Source organism: Fukomys damarensis, unplaced genomic scaffold, assembly GCF_012274545.1.
Source record: "Fukomys damarensis isolate Sample0158 unplaced genomic scaffold, DMR_v1.0_HiC HiC_scaffold_35, whole genome shotgun sequence".
Lineage (NCBI taxonomy): Eukaryota > Metazoa > Chordata > Mammalia > Rodentia > Bathyergidae > Fukomys > Fukomys damarensis.
The window spans coordinates 39848363-39869469 of record NW_022900947.1 but is presented as its reverse complement, the minus strand read 5'-3'; the positions used below and the strand labels follow the sequence as shown (position 1 = coordinate 39869469).

General features: G+C 33.6%; 1 protein-coding gene across 17 annotated transcripts in view; it reads right to left on the bottom strand.

The window, feature by feature from the left end:
- The window catches only part of Fip1l1 (factor interacting with PAPOLA and CPSF1), a 67361-nt gene that overhangs the window by 9864 nt on the left and 36390 nt on the right, over positions 1–21107 (bottom strand). For 9 of the 17 annotated variants that reach the window (XM_033758838.1, XM_033758839.1, XM_010640256.3 and 6 more), the window contains 3 exons: positions 18884–19040; positions 5278–5332; positions 3812–3867 (listed from right to left, as the gene is read on the bottom strand). In XM_033758838.1, coding sequence (XP_033614729.1) covers positions 3812–3867; positions 5278–5332; positions 18884–19040 — 268 coding nt within the window. Of the gene's footprint in view, positions 1–3811; positions 3868–5277; positions 5333–7323; positions 7351–18883; positions 19041–21107 lie in introns of all 17 variants that reach the window. The other 8 variants (XM_033758837.1, XM_033758835.1, XM_010640258.3 and 5 more) reach the window with 1 other exon arrangement.

Genomic DNA, 21107 nt, shown 5'->3' with positions numbered 1-21107 from the left:
AGGGGAGGGAAGGGAAAGGAAGAAACACACACACACACACACACACACACATAAACTCTACCTCTAAATACAAGAAATATAAACAGAATATGTAGTCCAAGTGTTCAAATGAATATACTATTTACAAAAGAAACAAAATTGTATTAGATATCTAAAGCCTAAATCTAACAGGAAGACAGGAAAGAAGCATATGGAAATAATTATAGCAGTTTACTGAAACACATAAAAGAACATTCTCTATAAAAGAAAATACAGTCATTGTTCCTTGACAAGACTCAGTTCTATGAAGATATGAATTCCACAAAAAAAGCTGATCTATAGTATCAATATAATTCCAGTACAATATAATGGACTCTGGAAGCCAGTCTGCATGGGTTTAAATCCTGACAGCTATTTATTATGTGGCAGTGGAGAGATTATTTAAATTGGTTATTCAATTTTCTCATATATATAATGGAGACAATAACAGCACATAGCGTATCTACTTTAAAAGGCTATCAAGATTACAAGAGTATGCCAACAAATTTACTGTTCTTTGTTGAAGGTGGCATATAAGCCAGGTTTTCCAAACCTGCTCTCTGAGAACTACTTGTTTCCTGGGTATCACTTGTCGCATGAGGTGTTTTTCTCATATTAACCTGTGTTTTGTTAATATTTAGTTTTGTCAATGTTTTGTTTTGTCCTAAGAACTATACAGAGAGAAAAAATTTTTTTTCACCCCCTTATATGTTGAACTGCTTCTAAACTGTTCTTTCCCCCAATCCAAGAAAATATCACTGCCATCCCAACCTTTGTACACATCCTGCAGTTCCACAATTTCCTTATGCAACAGGGAGAATGGAGCTTTTCCAAATATATATCTAGTAATTTCACAACTAAGCATAAAATTGGCTCCTCCTCACATTTCTCTGAAAAAGCCCCAAATCCACAGCATATATAATAGGAACAACCAGTTTTACTCCATTTCATTTTATGATGCTTCAAAGGTAACTTTTTAGAAACTGGAGGTTTGTGGCAGCCGTGTCAAGCAAATACCATTTTTTCAACAGAATGTGCTCACCTGGTGTCTCTATTCTCACAGTAGAGTGTGCTCTCAAATTACAACCAGCCTCATGTACAAACAACTTGGATTATAACCAGAATTATAGTTTTTAACTTATAACCAGTCTTGAATTACAACTTGAATGCTGGTCACTTGTGTGACTGTAAACAAAGACTTGCAATGCCAGAAAACCATATGTAAACCTAGGTAAGTGTCAAGTCTGAGACCAGATGGTATGTTTGTGGATGTAATTTTGGTCAATGCTTTATATAATCACTACAATTACTACTATCAAAATAGCACCCAAAAAGCTAGAAAAAACAGCTAAGGAAGGAAGGGAAGGCAAAGAAAGCAATCACAATAAAAAATTTGTGAAGTTCAATTAAAAAAAAATTTGTGAAGAAATATCAGAGTGGCATTAAGTGTGACTAATCTTGCTAATATGTACAGCGTGTTGAAATCTACATCTTGACAATCTTACTGAAAAAAGATTTGCATAAGGAAGCTAGTGTTGCTAAAGGTGTTACTTAAATTAGTAAGTCACCATCGATAGTATAAGAGGAGGTAGAAAACATGGATAAACAAAAGGCAGATGGCAGGTTGTAGCCCGAGTCTGTAATGTGTGAAAAAGCTAGGTCTATAAATGCAATCTCATAAAGGATTATCAATCAACAAGTGAGAATAGTGAAACATTTCATGCCAGTAAGGGGAGGTTGTACAATTTTAAAGCAAGAACTGAGGTACGTTCACAGCATAACTAGGCACACCCACAAGATTTGGAAGGACTGGATGAAAAATTTCCATGGCTCTCAGATGAGTTTTTCCCACCTAATCTAACTCCTCTATTGCTGTCTATGGACCAGCAGGTCATAACTACATTTAAGAAGTTGTACATCAAGGAACTTTTCCTGAAATACTTCCAGATGGTCTCAGGTACAGATTTAACCCTCAAAGAGTTCTAAAAGGAACATTACAACATTCTTTCCTGTGTGGGATTAAGAAATCTTGGGCCAATGTCCTAAGGACACTGAGATCTGCCTGGAAGAAAATGTGGCTTATAATTATACAAGAGAGACTTTTAAAGCTGTGTATAGAGGAGTCTGAGCCTTTAACTGACCCTGTGGTTGAGGACACTGTCACTAGAGCAGATGCAGTTAACAGTGGTGATGTTCAGGAAGCAGTAGAGGAACACACAGAAGAACTGTCTACAGAGGAACTTTAGCAACTTCTGGCTGAGCAACAGAGAATGGAAGCAGAGCTTTCTGAAGCAGAGGGAGAGTATCAATAATCAATGCAACAATGTTCTTCTGAAATAAAGGAAATCCTGAAACAAATGGACAGAGCTACAAACATTTGTAGACAAGACCCACCCAGATAGAGAGCCAATCACTGCATTCACTTGCTTAATGACAATGTCATGTCATCCTAGATAACAGTTAAAGAAAAGACAGAAATAGACAACCTTAGACCAGTTTTTAGTTTTGAAAAGGTTGAGACCTAGTAAGCCAAAGCAGGTCCTACAGTAGGGAATTTATCTAAGTTATATACCACCTGCCTCACAAGCGCAAAGTCCCGAGTTTGATTCCCGATACCAAAAATAAAAAAGGCAGATCCTAGTGGGTTACAGACTCTCCCAAGAGAGAAAGGACACCAGAGAGACAGGTTCTTGATGTTCTTATGCAAGGGGACTCTCCTTCCAAACAATAACCACCTTCCATTTCATCCTCCCTGCCTGCAAGCCAAAGATGTCAATTTGAATGGTGAGTACAGTACAAAATTGTTGTTTCTGGTAAACCAGGCACATTTATAGTTATAATAGTGAATACACTAGGAAAATTATTGATGTTTCTGATAAATTACACATATTTTATAACCCTTTATTATGGAAAGGATTGGTTAAGGGGTGCTTTGAGAGGTTCAGAACACATTGTGGTATTTCCATTATTTTTTATGGGAAAAATAGACTTGACTTCAACCAACTTGAGTTACAACCAGTCCTTATGAATGGAGTTCATAATTAAAGGGTCCAATATATTGCCAATCTTTTCAATGTGATTAGATCTCTTATGGTGATCTGTGCTCAGTGATCTTTGATGTTACTAATGTAATTATTTTGGGATGCCACAAACTATGCTTAATACTATAAAACGGAAAACTTAACAGATATACATACTCTGTCTCCTCTACCAACTGACCCTTCCTGTCTTGCTCCTTTCTATTCAGATCTCCCTATTTCCTGAAACACACCAATACTAAAATGAAGCAAATTTATAACCCTACACTGACCTTGTAAGTATTCAAGTAAAAAGAGTTGCATAATAAAATTGTTATCAGAAGCCCTTAAAATAAATAAAGTTGTTAAAAGTGAACATGAAAGAGGGTCTACAAATGATTCAGAAGAAAGATTCAACTAGGGAAGGGAAAAAGAAAAACAGGTTAGTTTGACTCTATGATTCTACGGACAGTGAAGACTGAGACAAACTGGTGACAAATCTTAAATCATTTTAGGAAAAAGCAAGATACAAATATCTGTTGTGCCATTTATTAATTTTTAAAGTAAAATGATATAAATGGTAATTTTTCTATTAAGTTAATTTGACAGATATATAAACTCAGTTACTCTTTCACTTGACACACTGTAATTACTCTGTAAGATGCTATTTTAAACCACGGGATCATGTTGTTATTATTTTAAAAACACTTAAGTACTTTAATGATTGAATCTAGACAACTAATTACGAATCTGAATCTTGGTAACTAGTAACTTACCATTGCCATATGGAAATGCACGTGCAGAACGACTATCATAACCAGAGGAATGTCCACTGTTGAAGGGAAAAATGTATTTATGTGTCTTTGCAAATACATTCTGAATTTTAATCATTAAGCACAGATAGAAAAACAACAAGGCAAAATAATAACTTTGTTTGTTAGAGGTAGGGTCTCACTATGTTGTCCAGGACGGCTTCAAACACCTGGCTTACATAAACCACCCATATCAACCTCGTGAGTAGACAAGACTACAGGTGCATACACCTGAGCCAAGCAAAATTGAACCTTTTATTCAACCACCATTTAATGATAAGCTTTAATTTTACAATTTTATTTTTAATAGAGAAACCATGAATAATAAACTCAAATTGACTTGGCTTCCAGTGAGATAACAAAGTAACATTGAGGAAAACATAGCATTTGAAATTTAAAAACTAATCTTAAAAAACCTGGTTCTAATAGTTATAAATTGGTAATTCAACTACACTGACATGATCATCAAGTACTACACTTTTTAACATTTTTGAGAAATAAGTGTGATCATTTCCTTTGAAAACGGTATGCATGGTTCCATGTTACTAAGTTTTCATAATTTCAGTACTTTTTCAGAAATACACTATTTTTAGATGTATTTGTCTCTTAAATGGAAATAACAGTTAACTTCCATAAATTAGTGATTCCATCTGCCACGAACTGTGCTGGTACTTTTATCATTAGCTATTTTAATTTTCACAACTTTAACAACCCCTGTGGTATAAAAGAGTCTCAAGAAGGTTATGAGCTATTCCTAACAACACTGTGATTCAAATCCATTGCTGTTAAACACAACACTGATACCCATGAGGGAAATATTCTTCAGTACAGCATCCTAGCTAACATAAACCTTAAGTACAGAGTATTTAAAAATACTGCAGAATGGATCCAAGTCTTCCTTATCAAAGTTGAGATGCAACAAAGTAGCAAAGAATAAAGCACTTTTTCCTTTTTATTAGGGTCCAATAACAGTTGTTCTATGTAATCCACAAAAAAACATGTATTATTCATGATTTCTAGTAAATTGTTTGTATTTCCCCCCAAACTGACTCTAGTCAAGTTTTTAATAATCTAGAGGATTTTTTAAAATCAGAGTGTTACAAGTAAAAGCAAGATACAACTTCAAAATACTATAATTTGGAGCCAAGGATTTAGTTCAGTGATTGCGCTGCCTGCCTCACAAGTGCAAGGTCCTGAGTTCGAGCCCCGGTACCAAAAAAATGTATAATTTAACTTTCTTTCACCCATTTTGATATGAGGCTACAAGTCTAATATGTTATATAAAAGCAATTAACAGATTAGATTTATGAATGAAGAGGCAAGTGCTATGTTTACAAAATTAAATCTTTGAAATTACAGCAAGAATGTATATGTTTTTCTGTCAAAGGACTATCAATTATCAAAATTTCAGAGTGTCTATACTGATTTACCTTTCTATTGTTGGTATAAGAGATGGCGGTGGAGCGCCTGGTGGAGGAGGAAAACCTGAAACATTCAATCATAAGACAAAAAAATTAACAGAATTTGTATTTAATGTCGTAAGTGAAACAAAGTTGCTGCATATCACTAAATTTCTCTGAGGACATAAACGTGCTTCTCTATGTTATAATGGACAGAAAAAAATGGAGCTTAATTTACAAACAGATTTTTGGAGCAATAAAAATTTTAATGAACATTCTGGCCTAACACACAAAGCACAAACAAGGAGTAGTCAGGACACCTGGTCTTATTTTCAGCACCACACACAGCCCATTTTTTATGAGTATGAAAAAGTTAGTCTCAGTGCCTTACCTTTTCCATATAAAAAACAGCAGTAGTATTGTCACCAAATATGTTTTACTTGAAATATTTTAGAAGAAAAGCAAAGTAGCATTTACCTTTAAGAATATTTTGGGTTTTAGATAGAAATTTCCTTAACACGTATAATTTATGAATAAAATCTTACCAGTAAATATATAAATGCTTGAAGCTGAGAACATCTGCCATGAAATAAATTTTAAATAGCACAACCTCAAAAATGACTTTACAAAGAAAGGCATATATGGAATTCTGGATTAGTTTGAAGGAAAATAAATCTGCGCCTTATCAAGAGGTCTGCATTGTCAATAATTTGTAATACCTAAATACCATACCACAGATTATGGCTAAAAGGGATCCTTGCTAACCTACCTTGCACTTTCAAATTCAGATAGGCAATACAGTATTCCAACAAAAGACTTTAAAGATTCCAAACCTCATATGATACCAATTCCTTCCAAGTTTTTAACAACCCTCACTATTAGGAAGTGCATTAAATTATATAACTTAAACTCACACTACAATTCATATGCTGTCTGAATGAGGACAAGTACTCCATTGATGTATTCTCTATTGGCTACATATATGAAAACTCTTCCACTAAGCCGCCCTTTTTAGCACTCTATATAAAACTGAGTCCAAGTTCCCTATATCTCTTCTCAAAAATTCCACTTAAATAAATGTTTTGTCCTGTTTCAAACTATTTCAAGTTTACCATGCTCTTTACTCATTTTGGACCTATAACTCCTCTATTAAACAGCAATAAAAGCAGAAAATTTGGCAATTACTACATTAGTCCTCGAGTCCACAATCCTATGTTACGCAGTTTCACAACCACATTGCTTTTTAAATTAAAAAAAAAAAAAATGCACCAATCCCTTTGACTTTCCCTGGTAAGACTCTTGCATCCACATTCACACACAATCTGTGACCCTGTCCCCATATCTAAATATATACACTCTGCTATGCAATATGAACTTTACTATTTCTGTTTATCCAGGTCATTTTGAATTTAGACTCACTCTTCCAACCATCACCACGTATTCTCTTCATACCCCCTGGCTGTTAATACTGAACTCAGTAAACACACTTGCTAATATGGTTTGCTATGGCACAATAAAAATAAACAACTGATAAAAATGTAAAAAACAAAACCAGGCCACATAAAAGCTCCTACAACCATGCCATCACAACAACAAACAGTTAATCCAACTCTAAGCAACCATCAGACCACTCATTAATTCATCCAATTGCTATAAGGTTCAAAACATATTTTCTCATGACATTGAGTTATACCAGTTGGATTTTAAAAATAAAAAAACTATGATAAAAGTCAAGGTAAAATTACTTTTCTCTTACAGTCAGTACCTTTTATCATCTAAAAAAACTGGTCTGAAAAAATGTTTATAAAAAAATTATTTTATATTCCATTCTGTTTTCTTCACAAATTGATAAGGTGAGAATTTTCTCAGAATATTTCCAAAGAAATGGGTAAGACAGGTGAAGAGAACTAAGTATCTTAAAACTGAAATGAAGCAAAGGCAGAGCTGAAAATAGGACCTTGAAATCCCAAGAGCCTAGTTGATTCTAACCACATCAACACTGACCCTCCTGTAACTATGAGCTTGAAATTTCAAGTTCATTAACAATGATGGAGAAAACATGAAAAGAAGTTTTACCTGGAGGTGGTACAGTTATTGGGATACCTAAAAAACAAGTGATGAAATTTAATATAGTAACTGGATTTCAGAACCTGTTATGTATTTATGCCATCACCAAAACAAACTTTGAAATAAAACCCCTTGCCTCATTATCCTGGCTCAGTCACTCAAAAGAGAAGCATTCTGTTTTCTTGCAGACCAACAATTCAATGTAACATCCAACTTCCCTGATGAAAACCCAGTCAACAACTTGATAAAATTTCCCCTACTAGCTGTAATCACAAATGAAGTTAGACATCAGTTAAAAAGCACACTTGCGCATAGACAAATATCAAACTCCCTAACAATAATGCTAACTAAATTTGATAATCAATGCCTGATCTTGCTTTCTTAACATTTTGATAGGGAAACTGATCTGTGGGTTTTTAATACTGCAAATAGTACAAGGTAATTGAAAATTATGGAATTATTCACTTTTGTAAAGCACAAATGGACTACTGAAATGCTAAAGTTGTTTGACTACTGTTAGCAGGAGTAGGGCAATATTTAATATTTTCCTTAACTTGTATAAGAAGGGGGTAAAGCAAGTAATTCATATATACACACCCCCAGGACACATTAACATAAATGTGGATTATTTATTTCTATAAGCACCAGAAAATACTAATTCATTTGCACACATTATAAATTTTAATAAATTATATATGAACATTGTCAATTTACATTAGCCAGATGTGCCTTCAAATTTATTTACTAGTACTAAAATTAAAGTCTACTTTAAATTTAAGAAACACAAAAGGCAACTTATGTGACATACAAATTTTAACTTTCAGTTAAATTTAAAACAACTTTCTCACGAAAAGTTATGTACCATAAATATGTTCAACACACTTGGGAGTAGTAAATTCTATCTCTAAAATTGTATCAAAATTAGTACATAAGAGGGAGAATTTTAATTCATTAGCTAAATGTATGCAAAAAATGGGAACAATCACTTTCAAATGCTTTCGTGACAATGGAAACTTGCTAATGGTTTAGTTTAAAATGTTCTGACATGCATGTTTAACCAAAGTAAGAAGTTTATACAAAGATAGCAAATCACCTTAACACTTAGCCACTTGATTTAAGCACCAATGCACTAAAGGATACCCTAAGCTTACAAACCCAACAAAACTAAAAAATACATGTAAAGCAACCATCACATTAAAAAAAACCATTAGGATTCCACAAATCGACCCACCTAATCTACAATTGTAACAATTTTCATCCATCCTGAGGTTAACTTGCTTCTTTCCCAACTCACTAAAGAGTCCAGCAGACAGTACAAGCTAAGAGACTCAGATTCCAAACTAAATGGGAAAAAAACAAAAAACTAAAAACTAAACAGGGAAATTAAGGAAGTCAGAGCATGAAATGTTTTTAATATATATTACCTAGTTTTCTTTAGAAAGGTACAAAATTTTTAGAATACTACTAAACTTTGCTATTTTGCCTAGGTTTCAAATTTAAATACATACTTAAATCAAAATTAGCCACCCACTCCATGATACTATAATCCTAAATCTACCTAAATGAAGACATGAGCAGCTTATATTACTTTAGCTAATTCTTATTATAGCTTACCAAAAGGTGAAATCATGGGGGGGAAAAAAAACTAAGCAATTACTAGTCATTTCAAAAATAGTTAAGCTGTAAGACTGAAGAGAAAATAAAGTTTAGGGCAAATTCATAAAAATCACCTAGAACTAAGACTACAAACATAACAAAAGAAAAAAGCCATGTATAGATGTCTTTCCATCATTATTTATCTATACTACAAAAAGCTGCCATGGGCTCTTCTTGTGAAATCTCTATTTCATCTAAGATTGTATTTCAATATCAATTATTTTTGGTAAATGCTCATGGGAACAAGACTGCAAAGTAGATGAAGCATTATACAACCAATTTCCTGACAATTATCAAGAACATTTTCAAAATACAACTGAGAAACTTCAAACTATGACACAATGTAAGGCCAACAACACTGGAAAAAGAGTAGGGAAAAAATATCTTTTCCTGGAAAGCCTCCCTTAACAGTAGTAAAGCTAAGAATTCTAGTGGTGCCAACAATCTTTTGGAAAAGCAGTAATGAAACTCTAATACGCTGAAAACATTATACTGAAACTTAAGCCTGCATCAAGAACAACCTGGAATATTTACATAAATATTGCTAGTCTATTTTCTTAGAATTTCTGACTCTACAGTGGAACCACAAACTATGCGTTCCCACAAACTTCCCTTGATACGCCATGTCGCGGGCTTGGGACCATACTTAGAGAATCACTGGATTAGATTCTAAAATTCTCCCTAATTTCACTACAACAGAACTCAATACAGATGAAATATAACGTTCTTCCCAATTTTTAGCAGATGAAAGCAACTACAAATGACACTAAAGAGTAAAATAGTATGAGCCGGGGACTTAGCTCAGTGGTTCTACTACCTGCCCTCGCAAGCGCAAGGACCCAAGTTTGATCACCAGTACAAAAAAAAAAAAAGAAAAAGAGTAAAATAGTATGTGAACCTATACTATCTGGCACTCTCAGAAAGAGATGGAGAGAGAGAAAATTTAATTTTTCCAGTATATAAATGACTATATATGTATACTCTTAAACGAGAAAGGAAGTTGGGTGAGGGAAGATTGGAAAATCTACTTGGGGAACTGTGGCAAATTAACAGAAAGTCAGTATTCCTGAAAAAAACAAAAAAAAAAACCAGTATTTTAAAAATTTGAAAAAGAAAAATTTGCCTATATTAGAAATTTTCTTCCATAGTGGGCTGTGTAGTCACAAAAAAAACTGAATGAAAACTGTCTATAAACGCATTCTTCATGTATCCATAATTAATTTGTATAACTAAGGCAATGATCTCTGCATCCTGCCATATATGCCTTTGTATTTATCTCCTCCTCTGAGTATGGGCTGGACATTATATTTATAACACACGAAGCACAGCAAAAATGATACGATGTCACTTACATGATGAGGTAACAAAAGACAGCTACTTCTATTTTGCTGGTACCCTTTCTACTGCCATCTCAGCTTGCATGCTTTGATGACGAAAACTGCCATATTGCAGAAGACCACAGCCAAAGGGCTCTCTCAGCCCAACAGCCTAGAAGAAACCAAGTACTTTTAACAACAACAACATGAGTAAATTCAGAGATGAATCCTTCCTCAGGCAAAACTTTAGAGATAATTGTGAAGTCTGAGAAAGACTGAAGCAGAGAAACCAGTTAATCTGTTCCTAGATTCCTAACCAAGAAAAACTGCTCAATAACTATATACTATGTGAAACTATTACGTGCTAGAGTGATTTGTGATGCAGCAACTAAAAACCAATACCTATAATTACTACTTATCTCTAAGTTTAAAAAGAAAAAAAATGGAAGAATTTTGTGTATTTCTGCTTCCTATTTCTTACTAGTAAATTCCAAATCCTATGAAAAGTCTGATTACTTTAAGTCTCAAGATTTCTACTTCAACTTCAAAGATATCAACTTAAAAAATCTGCACAATAGGGCCAGGGATATTTAGCTCAGTGGTTCTGCCACCTGCCTTGCAAAAAGTGCAAGGTCCCAAATTCAATCCCCAGTACAAAAAAAAAAAAAAAAAAAGCACAATAAATTGAGTATAAAGTCCCACTTTGTAAAAATTGTCAAGTAACACCTTTTACCAGAAATGCTTTCTATACATCAAATTTTTAAAAATTAGACACAAAAACACATACACACATACATACATCTCAACTACCACTTACCCTCTTTAAAAAGCACTGAATGTAGAATACTATAAACCATTTCCTAATGATTAAAGCAATTAATTGTGAAGTACCAAAAATAGGATAAAAACCTCAAAGAAAAAAAATGCTACGGCTATAAAACTAAAAGCAACCAACCATCACATTTCATATCCAAAAGGCAAAAAATGGGCCAGGGATTTAGCTCAGTGTTTCTGCTACCTGCTTTGCAAGTTTAAGGTTCAGACTTCAATCTCCAGTACCAATAAGTAAGTAATGAAGTAAATAAATAAATGACAAAAAAGATAACTTTATTATTACTATGAAATGAACAGACTTTCATTTTTTAAGGATCACTGAATCCTCTAATTTATAAAATCTGCAGTCTGCATAAAAGAAAAATTCTATCTTAAAATATATTTGATAATTGTATTTTTATAGATAACATGTAAATTAGTTATCTTTACCAGCTGACGTATGATCACAAAGTGACTAAGGAATAGCATGACATCAGATATTAAGCTATAATTAGGGCTGGGGATTTAGCTCAGTGGTGCCACAGCCTGCCTCGAAAGCACCAAGGTTCTGAGTTCAATCTCCAGTACCACAAAAAAAAAAAGCTATAATTATGTTCTGTAAACTGCATTAGTAATGGTGTATTAAAAATATAACTACTATAAGGGGAGCACCCATGAAGAAGACATTCAAAACCAGGGTCTTAACGAAGCTTTTAAACCCTATGAAATTTGCATTTAAATTAATTTCAATTATGCCCCAAAATACTATTTACTGCAGATAATTACAATTATCCCCTACTTTGAGTTTACTGAAAATGATGGGTTGTATTTGTGTGTTTTTTAAATATAGAAAAACAACAAAAGAGAAAAGTAAATACAGTTTTCAAAGGCTTCAAAAAATTCTTTTTCATAGATACTCATGGAAAATGTGTGCATTTCTGCAAACAGTGCCAATTACTATGAAGTAATCTGGTAAGACCAAAACTCCATAGCACAATAGCTTAATGTTATTTCATACATACTCATCAACAGCTTCCTAGTAAAAAAAAAAGGTCAAAACTCAAAGGTGCTGATACCAGTAATCTAATACAGACCAACTTTCTGCCAAAACAGCAGTTCTCAAAGTTTTTTTCAGGGACTGGTGAGGGGTCTGAGACCCTTTCAAAGTCAAAACCATTTTCATAAAATTACTCAAATGCACAACTTCTTCATTTGTACAGTAGTTTTCTTAAAGCTACATGATTTGAGATAGGTATCATAGATTTAATGAAGAAACAAACAGAACCCTGCTATTCTCATCAATCCATACTATAAAAAGATTTACAGAAGTATAAAACAAGGTCACTTCTCACTAAATGCTTTTTTATTGTTCTAGAAAAAAACAACATTTCTATTTTCCATGAAAATGTTATGTTAACCTGCAATAAGTTTATAAGTATTTAAAAATTAATAAATATCTTAATTTGTTGTAATTTCTAATACTAAAAAAGAGATACAACATGTATAAATAAAAGATCTTTAAGGTCTGCAATAATATCTCAAACTTTAAATAAGTCTGTGACTAAAAAGTTTGAGAAAAACTAAGAACCAGGCACTGACAATCTAAAGGTGCAGGCCTTTTAGGATATGCAGAACAATCCCATATGTGAGCGGGGCTGCTCACCCTGGTTTCCACATATTACTGCTAAGTGAAATCAAGATCTTTAAGAAATTAACAAAATACTTAAATTCATACAATTAGTAGTACTACTTGACTAGCAAAGACGCTGATATAAATGACAACAATCTTTTGGGAAGGAATCAACTTCTATAATTCAGGTAAGCTGAATTTTTTTCATTTCTAGGTAAGCTAGTAAATCCTGCTTTCAAAGCACTGTGTTTGAAAGCACAAAATACCTTGGTTTGTGGTTCAAAGTGATTGGGCTATGTTCAGTAAAACAAAGTTTTTCAACTTAGAAGGATTCTACTCTTAGGCTTGATTTCAACTGTTCTCAACCCCACAAAACCACAGTCACATGGGCCTTAATATTACTTAATGCAACAAGAAATAAGTCAAATCAAGCTTGCCTTCTATTAAAAAAACTCTATTTTAAAATAAGATAAAACTGACCATAAATTAACATTTAAAAGAATGAATTATAAGCCTACCATAGATAAAAAGAAAAAAAAAGAATTCAATGGCTGTGAATTAAGAAAACAAGACACAGGGCTGGGGATTTAGCACAATGGTTCCGCTACCTGCCTTGCAAGCACAAGGTCCCGAGTTCAATCCCGAGTACCACACAAACAAACAAAAAAAGAAAACAAGCCACAGACAGATATTACATGATTCATTTATGTAAGGTACCTAGAATAAGCAAATTCATAGAAGAAGAACAAACATTTACCAAGGCCTGGAGAAAGAGAAAAGCAGTTACTGTTTAAAAGTAAAGTTTTGTTGAGGATGATGTAAAAGGTTTTAGGGATAGATATGGTGATGGTTAAACGATGAACTGCTGTTGTACACTTACAAATGGCTATAATAATAAATACGTAAACTTTACCACACTGAGCAAACAACATAGCCTGTAATATCAGTGCTTTCAAGTTTACAATACTGGTTCTAATGAACAAATTATTTCAGGTCAGAATAGCTTTAATACAAACCAAACAAATGTAAGTTAACTGGATCTTTATAAAAAAAAATCTATTTCCTATTTTTGAATTTCCCTAACTTCCCCACCCAGACATATGTACATAGTTCAAATCAGGGAGACACTTTGGGAGGAATGCTTCTAAGGTCTATTATTGTGGTGAATACACATAATCCAATGCTAATCTTTATCTTGACATACACTGATCCATTTTGTTAGAGTTTATATCTAGATGTCTCCCAAGAGCCTCATAGACTCCTAAATGGGGCTTTCAGGTGACTACTGTATTATAGTGTGTTATGGCTGAATTGCTATTAGGAGGTGAGGTTCAGAAGAGCAAGTCACTGGGGGAGTGAACTGGAAGGGTCTATCTCCCTTCCCTTCACCCTGTCTGCTTCCCATCCACCATGCAGTGAGCAGCTTTCATCTGCCATGCTGTCTTGCCTGGGAGCCAGAGAACTATGAACTAAAACATGAGCCAAACAAAACTTCTCTTTCCTCGAATTGTGGTGTTAGTATTTTGTCCCATGAATGAGGGGAGTAAGACACATTTCAGGAGTTAATAAAAATAGGCTTTCTAGCATAATTGCCTGGGTTAGAATCCTGGGTCTGCTATTTTCTAGCTATTGATTAAATTCTTTATAAGCCCTAGTTTGCTCAATTAAAATTAGAATATCTACTTCAGATGTTGTTCTATAATCAAATGAGTAAATACCAGAGATGTTTTTAGAACAATGTGTTCAAAAGTGAGCATTCATTATTAAATATTAGCTATTATTAATCAGAAAAAGACACTAATACATTTCTTAAAAAAAAGATACAAGTTTGTTTTTTTTTTCTGGTTCACGAGAAAATGAAAATAACCCATTTTTTTTTTAAATATAGCAGATCAAGATTAACCATTATTTGTTTTCAAGGTCTTAATGGTATGGCTACAAGGAACATTAAATACTTCTGCACTTCCAGATGTCTCTTGAACCTTTGTTGTACTCTAATACAAAACTTTCTCTTTCTTCATACAAATCTCTTATGGCCAGAAATACTTTGTCCTCTGTGTGTTACTGAGAAAGTTCCATAGCTGTTTGTAGTTGTGGGTTTGGAGGGAGATGAGGCAGTTTATCTTTCCTCTCTGACAACTAACAGTAAAAGTCTTGGTGACAGCTGTCTCTATCACTTCATAATTATTAAGAACTATTTTCTTAAGTGATGAGCCATGTCTGCAAACCTCCAAGCATGCACAGTTGACCATAAATGGGGGCACATCTAAAAATGAATAATGATAAGTATGCTGGGATGAAGTGTAAGGTTGTTCTCTTCCAGGGAAATCTGGATAAAAGGGGTAGCATCCAAATCTAACACTAACAAATATATTAAATACGTTTAAACCAATTCTCGAAAGATTTTTTCTTCTCTTTTCAATACTGATAAAGAAAGCAAAAACCAAAACAACAACAAAAATCCCTCAATATTTCTTTAAGACCCTAAGAAAACTGGAGTACTTTTTAAGGCAAATATGCAAAAAGAGACTCCCTGGTCACAGCTTCATCCAAATCTAACACTAACAAATATATTAAATACGTTTAAACCAATTCTCGAAAGATTTTTTCTTCTCTTTTCAATACTGATAAAGAAAGCAAAAACCAAAACAACAACAAAAATCCCTCAATATTTCTTTAAGACCCTAAGAAAACTGGAGTACTTTTTAAGGCAAATATGCAAAAAGAGACTCCCTGGTCACAGCTTTGACTGCTGCTTGTGATCCTTAAGGTAATTTAAATTACAAAGACTACCAGGGGCCAAGGATTTAGCTCAGTGGTGCCACTGCTGCCTGACAAGTGCAAGGTCCTGAGTTCACTCCTCCATTCCAAATAAACAAACAAACACTAAAGACTACAGAACGTGGCAGAATCAGTGGTTCTGAGGCAATCGGCAACAGAAAAATACAGCTTTGAGCATCAGCATCGATATTCAGCCACACATTACTGATTACAGCCAGTGTAAATCATGACTGATTGTACCAACTGTCAATGTGAAAACTTAGGTTTGGTTTACAGAAGCATACATGTTTATTCAATTAGCTAACATACTTAGGGGGTGCCAAGTGTACACAAGACACTAGGACTAACAACTGCAGGAAAACACACATGAAATGCTTATGCTATACCTATACATACCCTATAATCTCTCTAACAGCTCCCATTCTAAAATAAATAGGTGACTTGCATAGTCTCACCTAACAAATACTTGGTTGTAGTATGAATTGATATACCCCCTACCCCCAGCAAATATGTCGTGGTAAGTTACTATTTAAATCAAGATTAAATTTCACTTTAATCTGCATTCCTTAAATTCTGACAGGACAGCAGAGAAACAATATAATCCAAGAACAAGTATCAAAGGCAATCTGGATGTGAAGCATGGACCTGCAAATTAATATTAGGTAGACTGACCAAGCAAAAAAAAAAAAAAAAAAAATTCAATGATACTCTACAGTATAATGCCATCCAGAAACCAAATATTATCTGAAGATTTATTATTCTTATAAACAGGTTGCATGGCAAAGAAATGAAGTAACTTTAACAATTTTATAAAAAGTAAACTTCCAGATGATGCTATTGCATATCAGCAATATCCTACATACTTTCTGACTATTCCTATACCAATTATTTATTTTTTCATAAATTCACACCACTTTTTTCCTTTAAGAGATGGCTAGTTCTGAACATATAAAAATGTTGGTGGAAGATATTTAGCTAGAATACATGAAAGTTTTTTCATTCTGTCATTTTTGACAATACTCATGAATCTGAAATACATTATGCTAAGTGAAAGAAGCCAAGCACAGGAAAAAAAATACTGCATGATCTCACTTTTATGTGAAATCTAAAAACAAACTCATAGTAGACAGCAGCATGCAAGTTATGAGGCTGGGCAAGAGTAGAAAATGGAAGATGTCCAAGGGGTACAAAGTTTCAGAAAAAATCATGTTCTAGACATCTATTTCAAAGCATGGTGACTATAGTTAATGACTGTGTTTTAAAATTGTTAAAAGATTAGATTTTAAATGCTATAGTGACAGACATGATAATTAGTTTAAAAATCTATTAGACAAGGTAAAGATATATCAAAACATCATATAGTATCCATAAACATGTAAAATTATTTATCAATTAAAAGATTTTTAAAATTTCAAAAAAGAAGCTGAGTATGGTGGCGTGTGCCTATAATCCCAGCAATATGGGAGGAAGACTGCAAGTTCAAGCCTACCCTGGGCAACTTAGCGACTTAGCAAGACCATGTTTCAAAATAAAAATTGAGAAAATAAACAGGGCCAGGGATGTAGCTTAGATCAAAGATCCTGGGTTCAATCCCAGTACAGCAATAATCAATCAGTAAGATTTATAAAACAAAAATTTTCAAATTGCCATTAGTACCTAGTAAAGTTTAAATAGGATTTTAAAGAATTTGAGCATAAGCATTTATTATCACAAACATTAATCATTTTTACTATTACAAAAGGTTCAAAACTTAATTATTCTACATTTTATCTAATTTGTTTTTTTTCTAGAGGACAATGGTTTCATTTAAGAATTACATTAAAACTTCAATACGAATCACATAATCTCTTTTTATTGGTTAATTCTCAGCAAAGATTAAAAAATCACAGACCAATCCCAACACATGGTTTGTGTTCAATTTAACTGTTGGAATAAGAATATCACTGAACTTAAGAAATCACGTCTGGCATAAGCACATCTAACCCATTCTAATCTTTTCCTCTATTTTGATACAACAGATTGTCTAAAGCTGGAAATCACTTTTTGTAACATTTTTCTCATCTTTTTCGAGAGTTGAAATGACAATGGGAGACCAAATGTGATTAGGACAAAAGGCAAAGGTAGTAGCAGATATTTAGAGACATTTATTTGAACACAATGGTTTCTTAAAGCAAGAACAGTTTTCTTGCAAAAGTAAAGAAAGTGACAGAACATGGCTCTCTAGTATGAATTGATTTTTACTTATTGAAAGCAAATCCTAATATATGTCTCTGAAATTCTCATAAGAAAAAAAAACAGCTAATTTTTATTATTTACTGCTGGCATTCTCCAGAAGAAGATAATCTCAACCTTGTTAGGTTCATAAAAAGTTAGTTAAGGGAACAGGGATTAGCTCAGTGGCGCTGTGCCTGCCTCGCAAGTGCAAGGTCCTAAATTCAATCACTACTACAGGGGGGAAAAAAAAAGTGGGGGAATGCTGTAAATATTAAAGACTCACTGAGAAAAAAGTAAGAAAGTCCACTAGATAAAAGTTTAAAAGTATAGCCAGGCATTGTGGTGCACGCCTGTAATCCCAGCACTCGGGAGGCTGAGGCAGGAGAATCGCTGAGTTCGAGACCAGCCTGGGCTACATAGTGAGTTCCAGGTCAGTATCAACTACATAGTGAGACCCTGTCTCAAAAAAAAAAAAAAAAAAGATTAAAAGTATAAATTGGGGGCAGCCCACTGTCCAGTCCCACTTCTGTCTCTCTTAAGGCAGCTTTCTTTCTCTCAATAAATTTTTTCTACTCTTTAAAAAAAAGTAGCTGAAGATATTTTTTAAAATTTTACTACACATCCTGTCTTGTTTAAAATTAAGCAAATGCCAGGAACCTAGCACTCAGCAACAATCACTTAAAAGGAAACCAAACTGAAATTCTAATTTCTATCTCTTTGTAGCATATTCTTTTCTAGACCTAATCCATTGCTAAAAGTATCTTAAATTTTTTTTTTTCAAAAAAAGATAACATTGTTTACATTTCAGAAGGGATTTATATATAAACTATTAGTATCAACTTTAGTTCAGGGATCACGATTATATTTACAGGACAACTCTTCTATCTATATTGTTCTCTATTTTAGAATTACCTTTGTTATGCTGAAATAGAAAGATATATGTATCTATATATATCTATATATATCTATATATATAGATATATAGATATATATAGACATATTATATATCTGTTCCAGTGTAAATGTGTTGGAGATAAAATGTCTATTACTTTTAATACAATAAACCAAGATAATTTTAAACATGTATTTTCACTGTTGAACTAAAAATAAGAAACACACATGTTCTCTTTCTAATTCAAATGCCTTTCTTACTATTTACCTGGTGGTGGAATCAGAGGTGGAGCAGTACTAACAGTTGGAGGAGGTGGGAGAAATGGAGGTGGTGGCAGGTGGGTGGGAGGAGCTCCTGGAGGGAAAAATGGAGGTGGTTTGCTAAAATTGTTGTCTACTTCAGTTGCAGATCGTTCAGAAAGGACCTAAAATTAGAGAACAAGCCATCAGAGATGTGTTTTCTAAGGTTAATCTTATAAGTTCACTCAATGTAAGGAACTAAAAGGCAGTGTAGTTTGCATACATACATATTTGTGCTATGAGCTTATATATACACACAAACATCATACAATCTCAACTACATGCTTTTAAAAATGTTCATATTTAAAGTCTAGTTTAAAACCTGACGCCAAGAAAACTTTTAATTGTAAGTGATAAAAAAAATTCCAAACAAGTACTTTATAAATATAATGTAGCAACTGTAATACTTGTTAACACACAACAGTTAAATATTCAAGTTAAAGCAAAATAATCATTAATCACAGATACCAGCCCTAAGAAATTAACATGGCCACATGTCAGACACTCAACTACAGGAATGCCTGCCATCGCCAGGTGCAGAGAGACTGGAAAGCATTTATCTACAGGCCAGAAGTTAATAGGAAATAAGACGTGTAAATAACTTCTTCCTCTGAGCCATGTAACTTTAAGAACAAAGGTTTAGGGGTACGGTGGCACACACCAGTAATCCCAGCACTCCAGAGGCTGAGGCAGCAGGATTGCAGTGAGTTTTAGGTCAGCCTGGACTACACAGTGAAGTCAAGGAGAGCCTGAACCACATATAGAGACCCCATCTCAAAACACAAAACAAAAATGACAACAACAAAACAAAGTTCATACCTCAAAAATAAAACCAGTTTGGAAAAATGCTGGTCTGTGTGAACAGATAAGCAATGGGTACCATCAGAAGCACCCTAAACCTACTGAATTACAATAGCAAACAAGGTGGTATCTAGTGTACTTTAGACAAGTTGCCTGAGGGATTCTCATGTGCAAACAGGTTTCAGAAATAGCAAAACAACCAACACAATGCTGTATTTTAAATTTACATTTCTTGAATTCTTGCTGACTAAAGCACATCACTTAGATAAATGATCCTCATTTTCATTCAACTCTTCTTACATTTAAATACAATAATTTTTGTAATTTATACTCATAATTCTTAAATTAGGGAACAAAAATGTTTTAAGACATCATGGTATTTTAATTGTAGGGAGAAAGAAATAGAGTTTTATCTTCCATTTTGGAAATAATTATCTTTTAAAACATACAAAAAATTTTCATATAATTAATTTACTGGAAATAATCAAAATACTTTGAACATTTTTTAGGGTATTCAGAAAAAGTTAATAAATGACAAAAAAGGATGGCTAAGCTGAATAGCTGGCAGTCTCTGCTACTGAAGTTCTAACAATTGTGCAATTGACTCATAACTCATTTCCTTTCACTGTCATCCTGAAAACAAAGGAATGCTCCTTCCCCCAGAAATGTCACATTAAATAAATTATAGTTAATATAAGAAATCATGAACAGATTTGAGATCATTTTTTTTTTTTTTTGGTACCGGGGATCGAACTCGGGTCCTTGCGCTTGCAAGGCAGGCCACCAAACCTCTGAGCTAAATCCCCAGCCCAGAGATCGTATTTTAAAGATAATATGGGAATACTATTTGCACGGAAAAGGATACACAAAAATATATTCAAAATAGCATCTTGGGAAGAAAAGGGCTAAAGGTGTAGGGAAAGTGGGAATGGTAGGGAAAAGGTAGTAAGGGAAAGAAAAAAAAATAGGAGAAAATGAAAAAATGGAAATAAAATGTTTGTTAATGGGGAGGGAGGGGGGTGAAGGGAGAGAAGGGACAAGGGGAAAAAATGAGAACCAACACCTGTCATGTAAAGGTACAAGATCCCAATGATGAATGTAACTGTATTGTATACCTAAAATGTGCCAATAACCTCAAGAAAAAAACAAACAAAATAGCATTTTAATTTTGCTTAGTTTCAGAAAGTTCAAGGAGACATTCAGATGATGTTTTTTTCCCAATTTTTTTATCAATGAAACTACACATTAAGTTTAACTATAACAAGTTAAAAGAAAAACCTAAGAAACATCCAAAAATCATAAACTCTAAAAAGCTTTTGTAGAAAAGAGGTGATTGGTTAAGTTATACTTTTTAAATCTCTTCATTACACCAGAAACACCTAACGTATAGC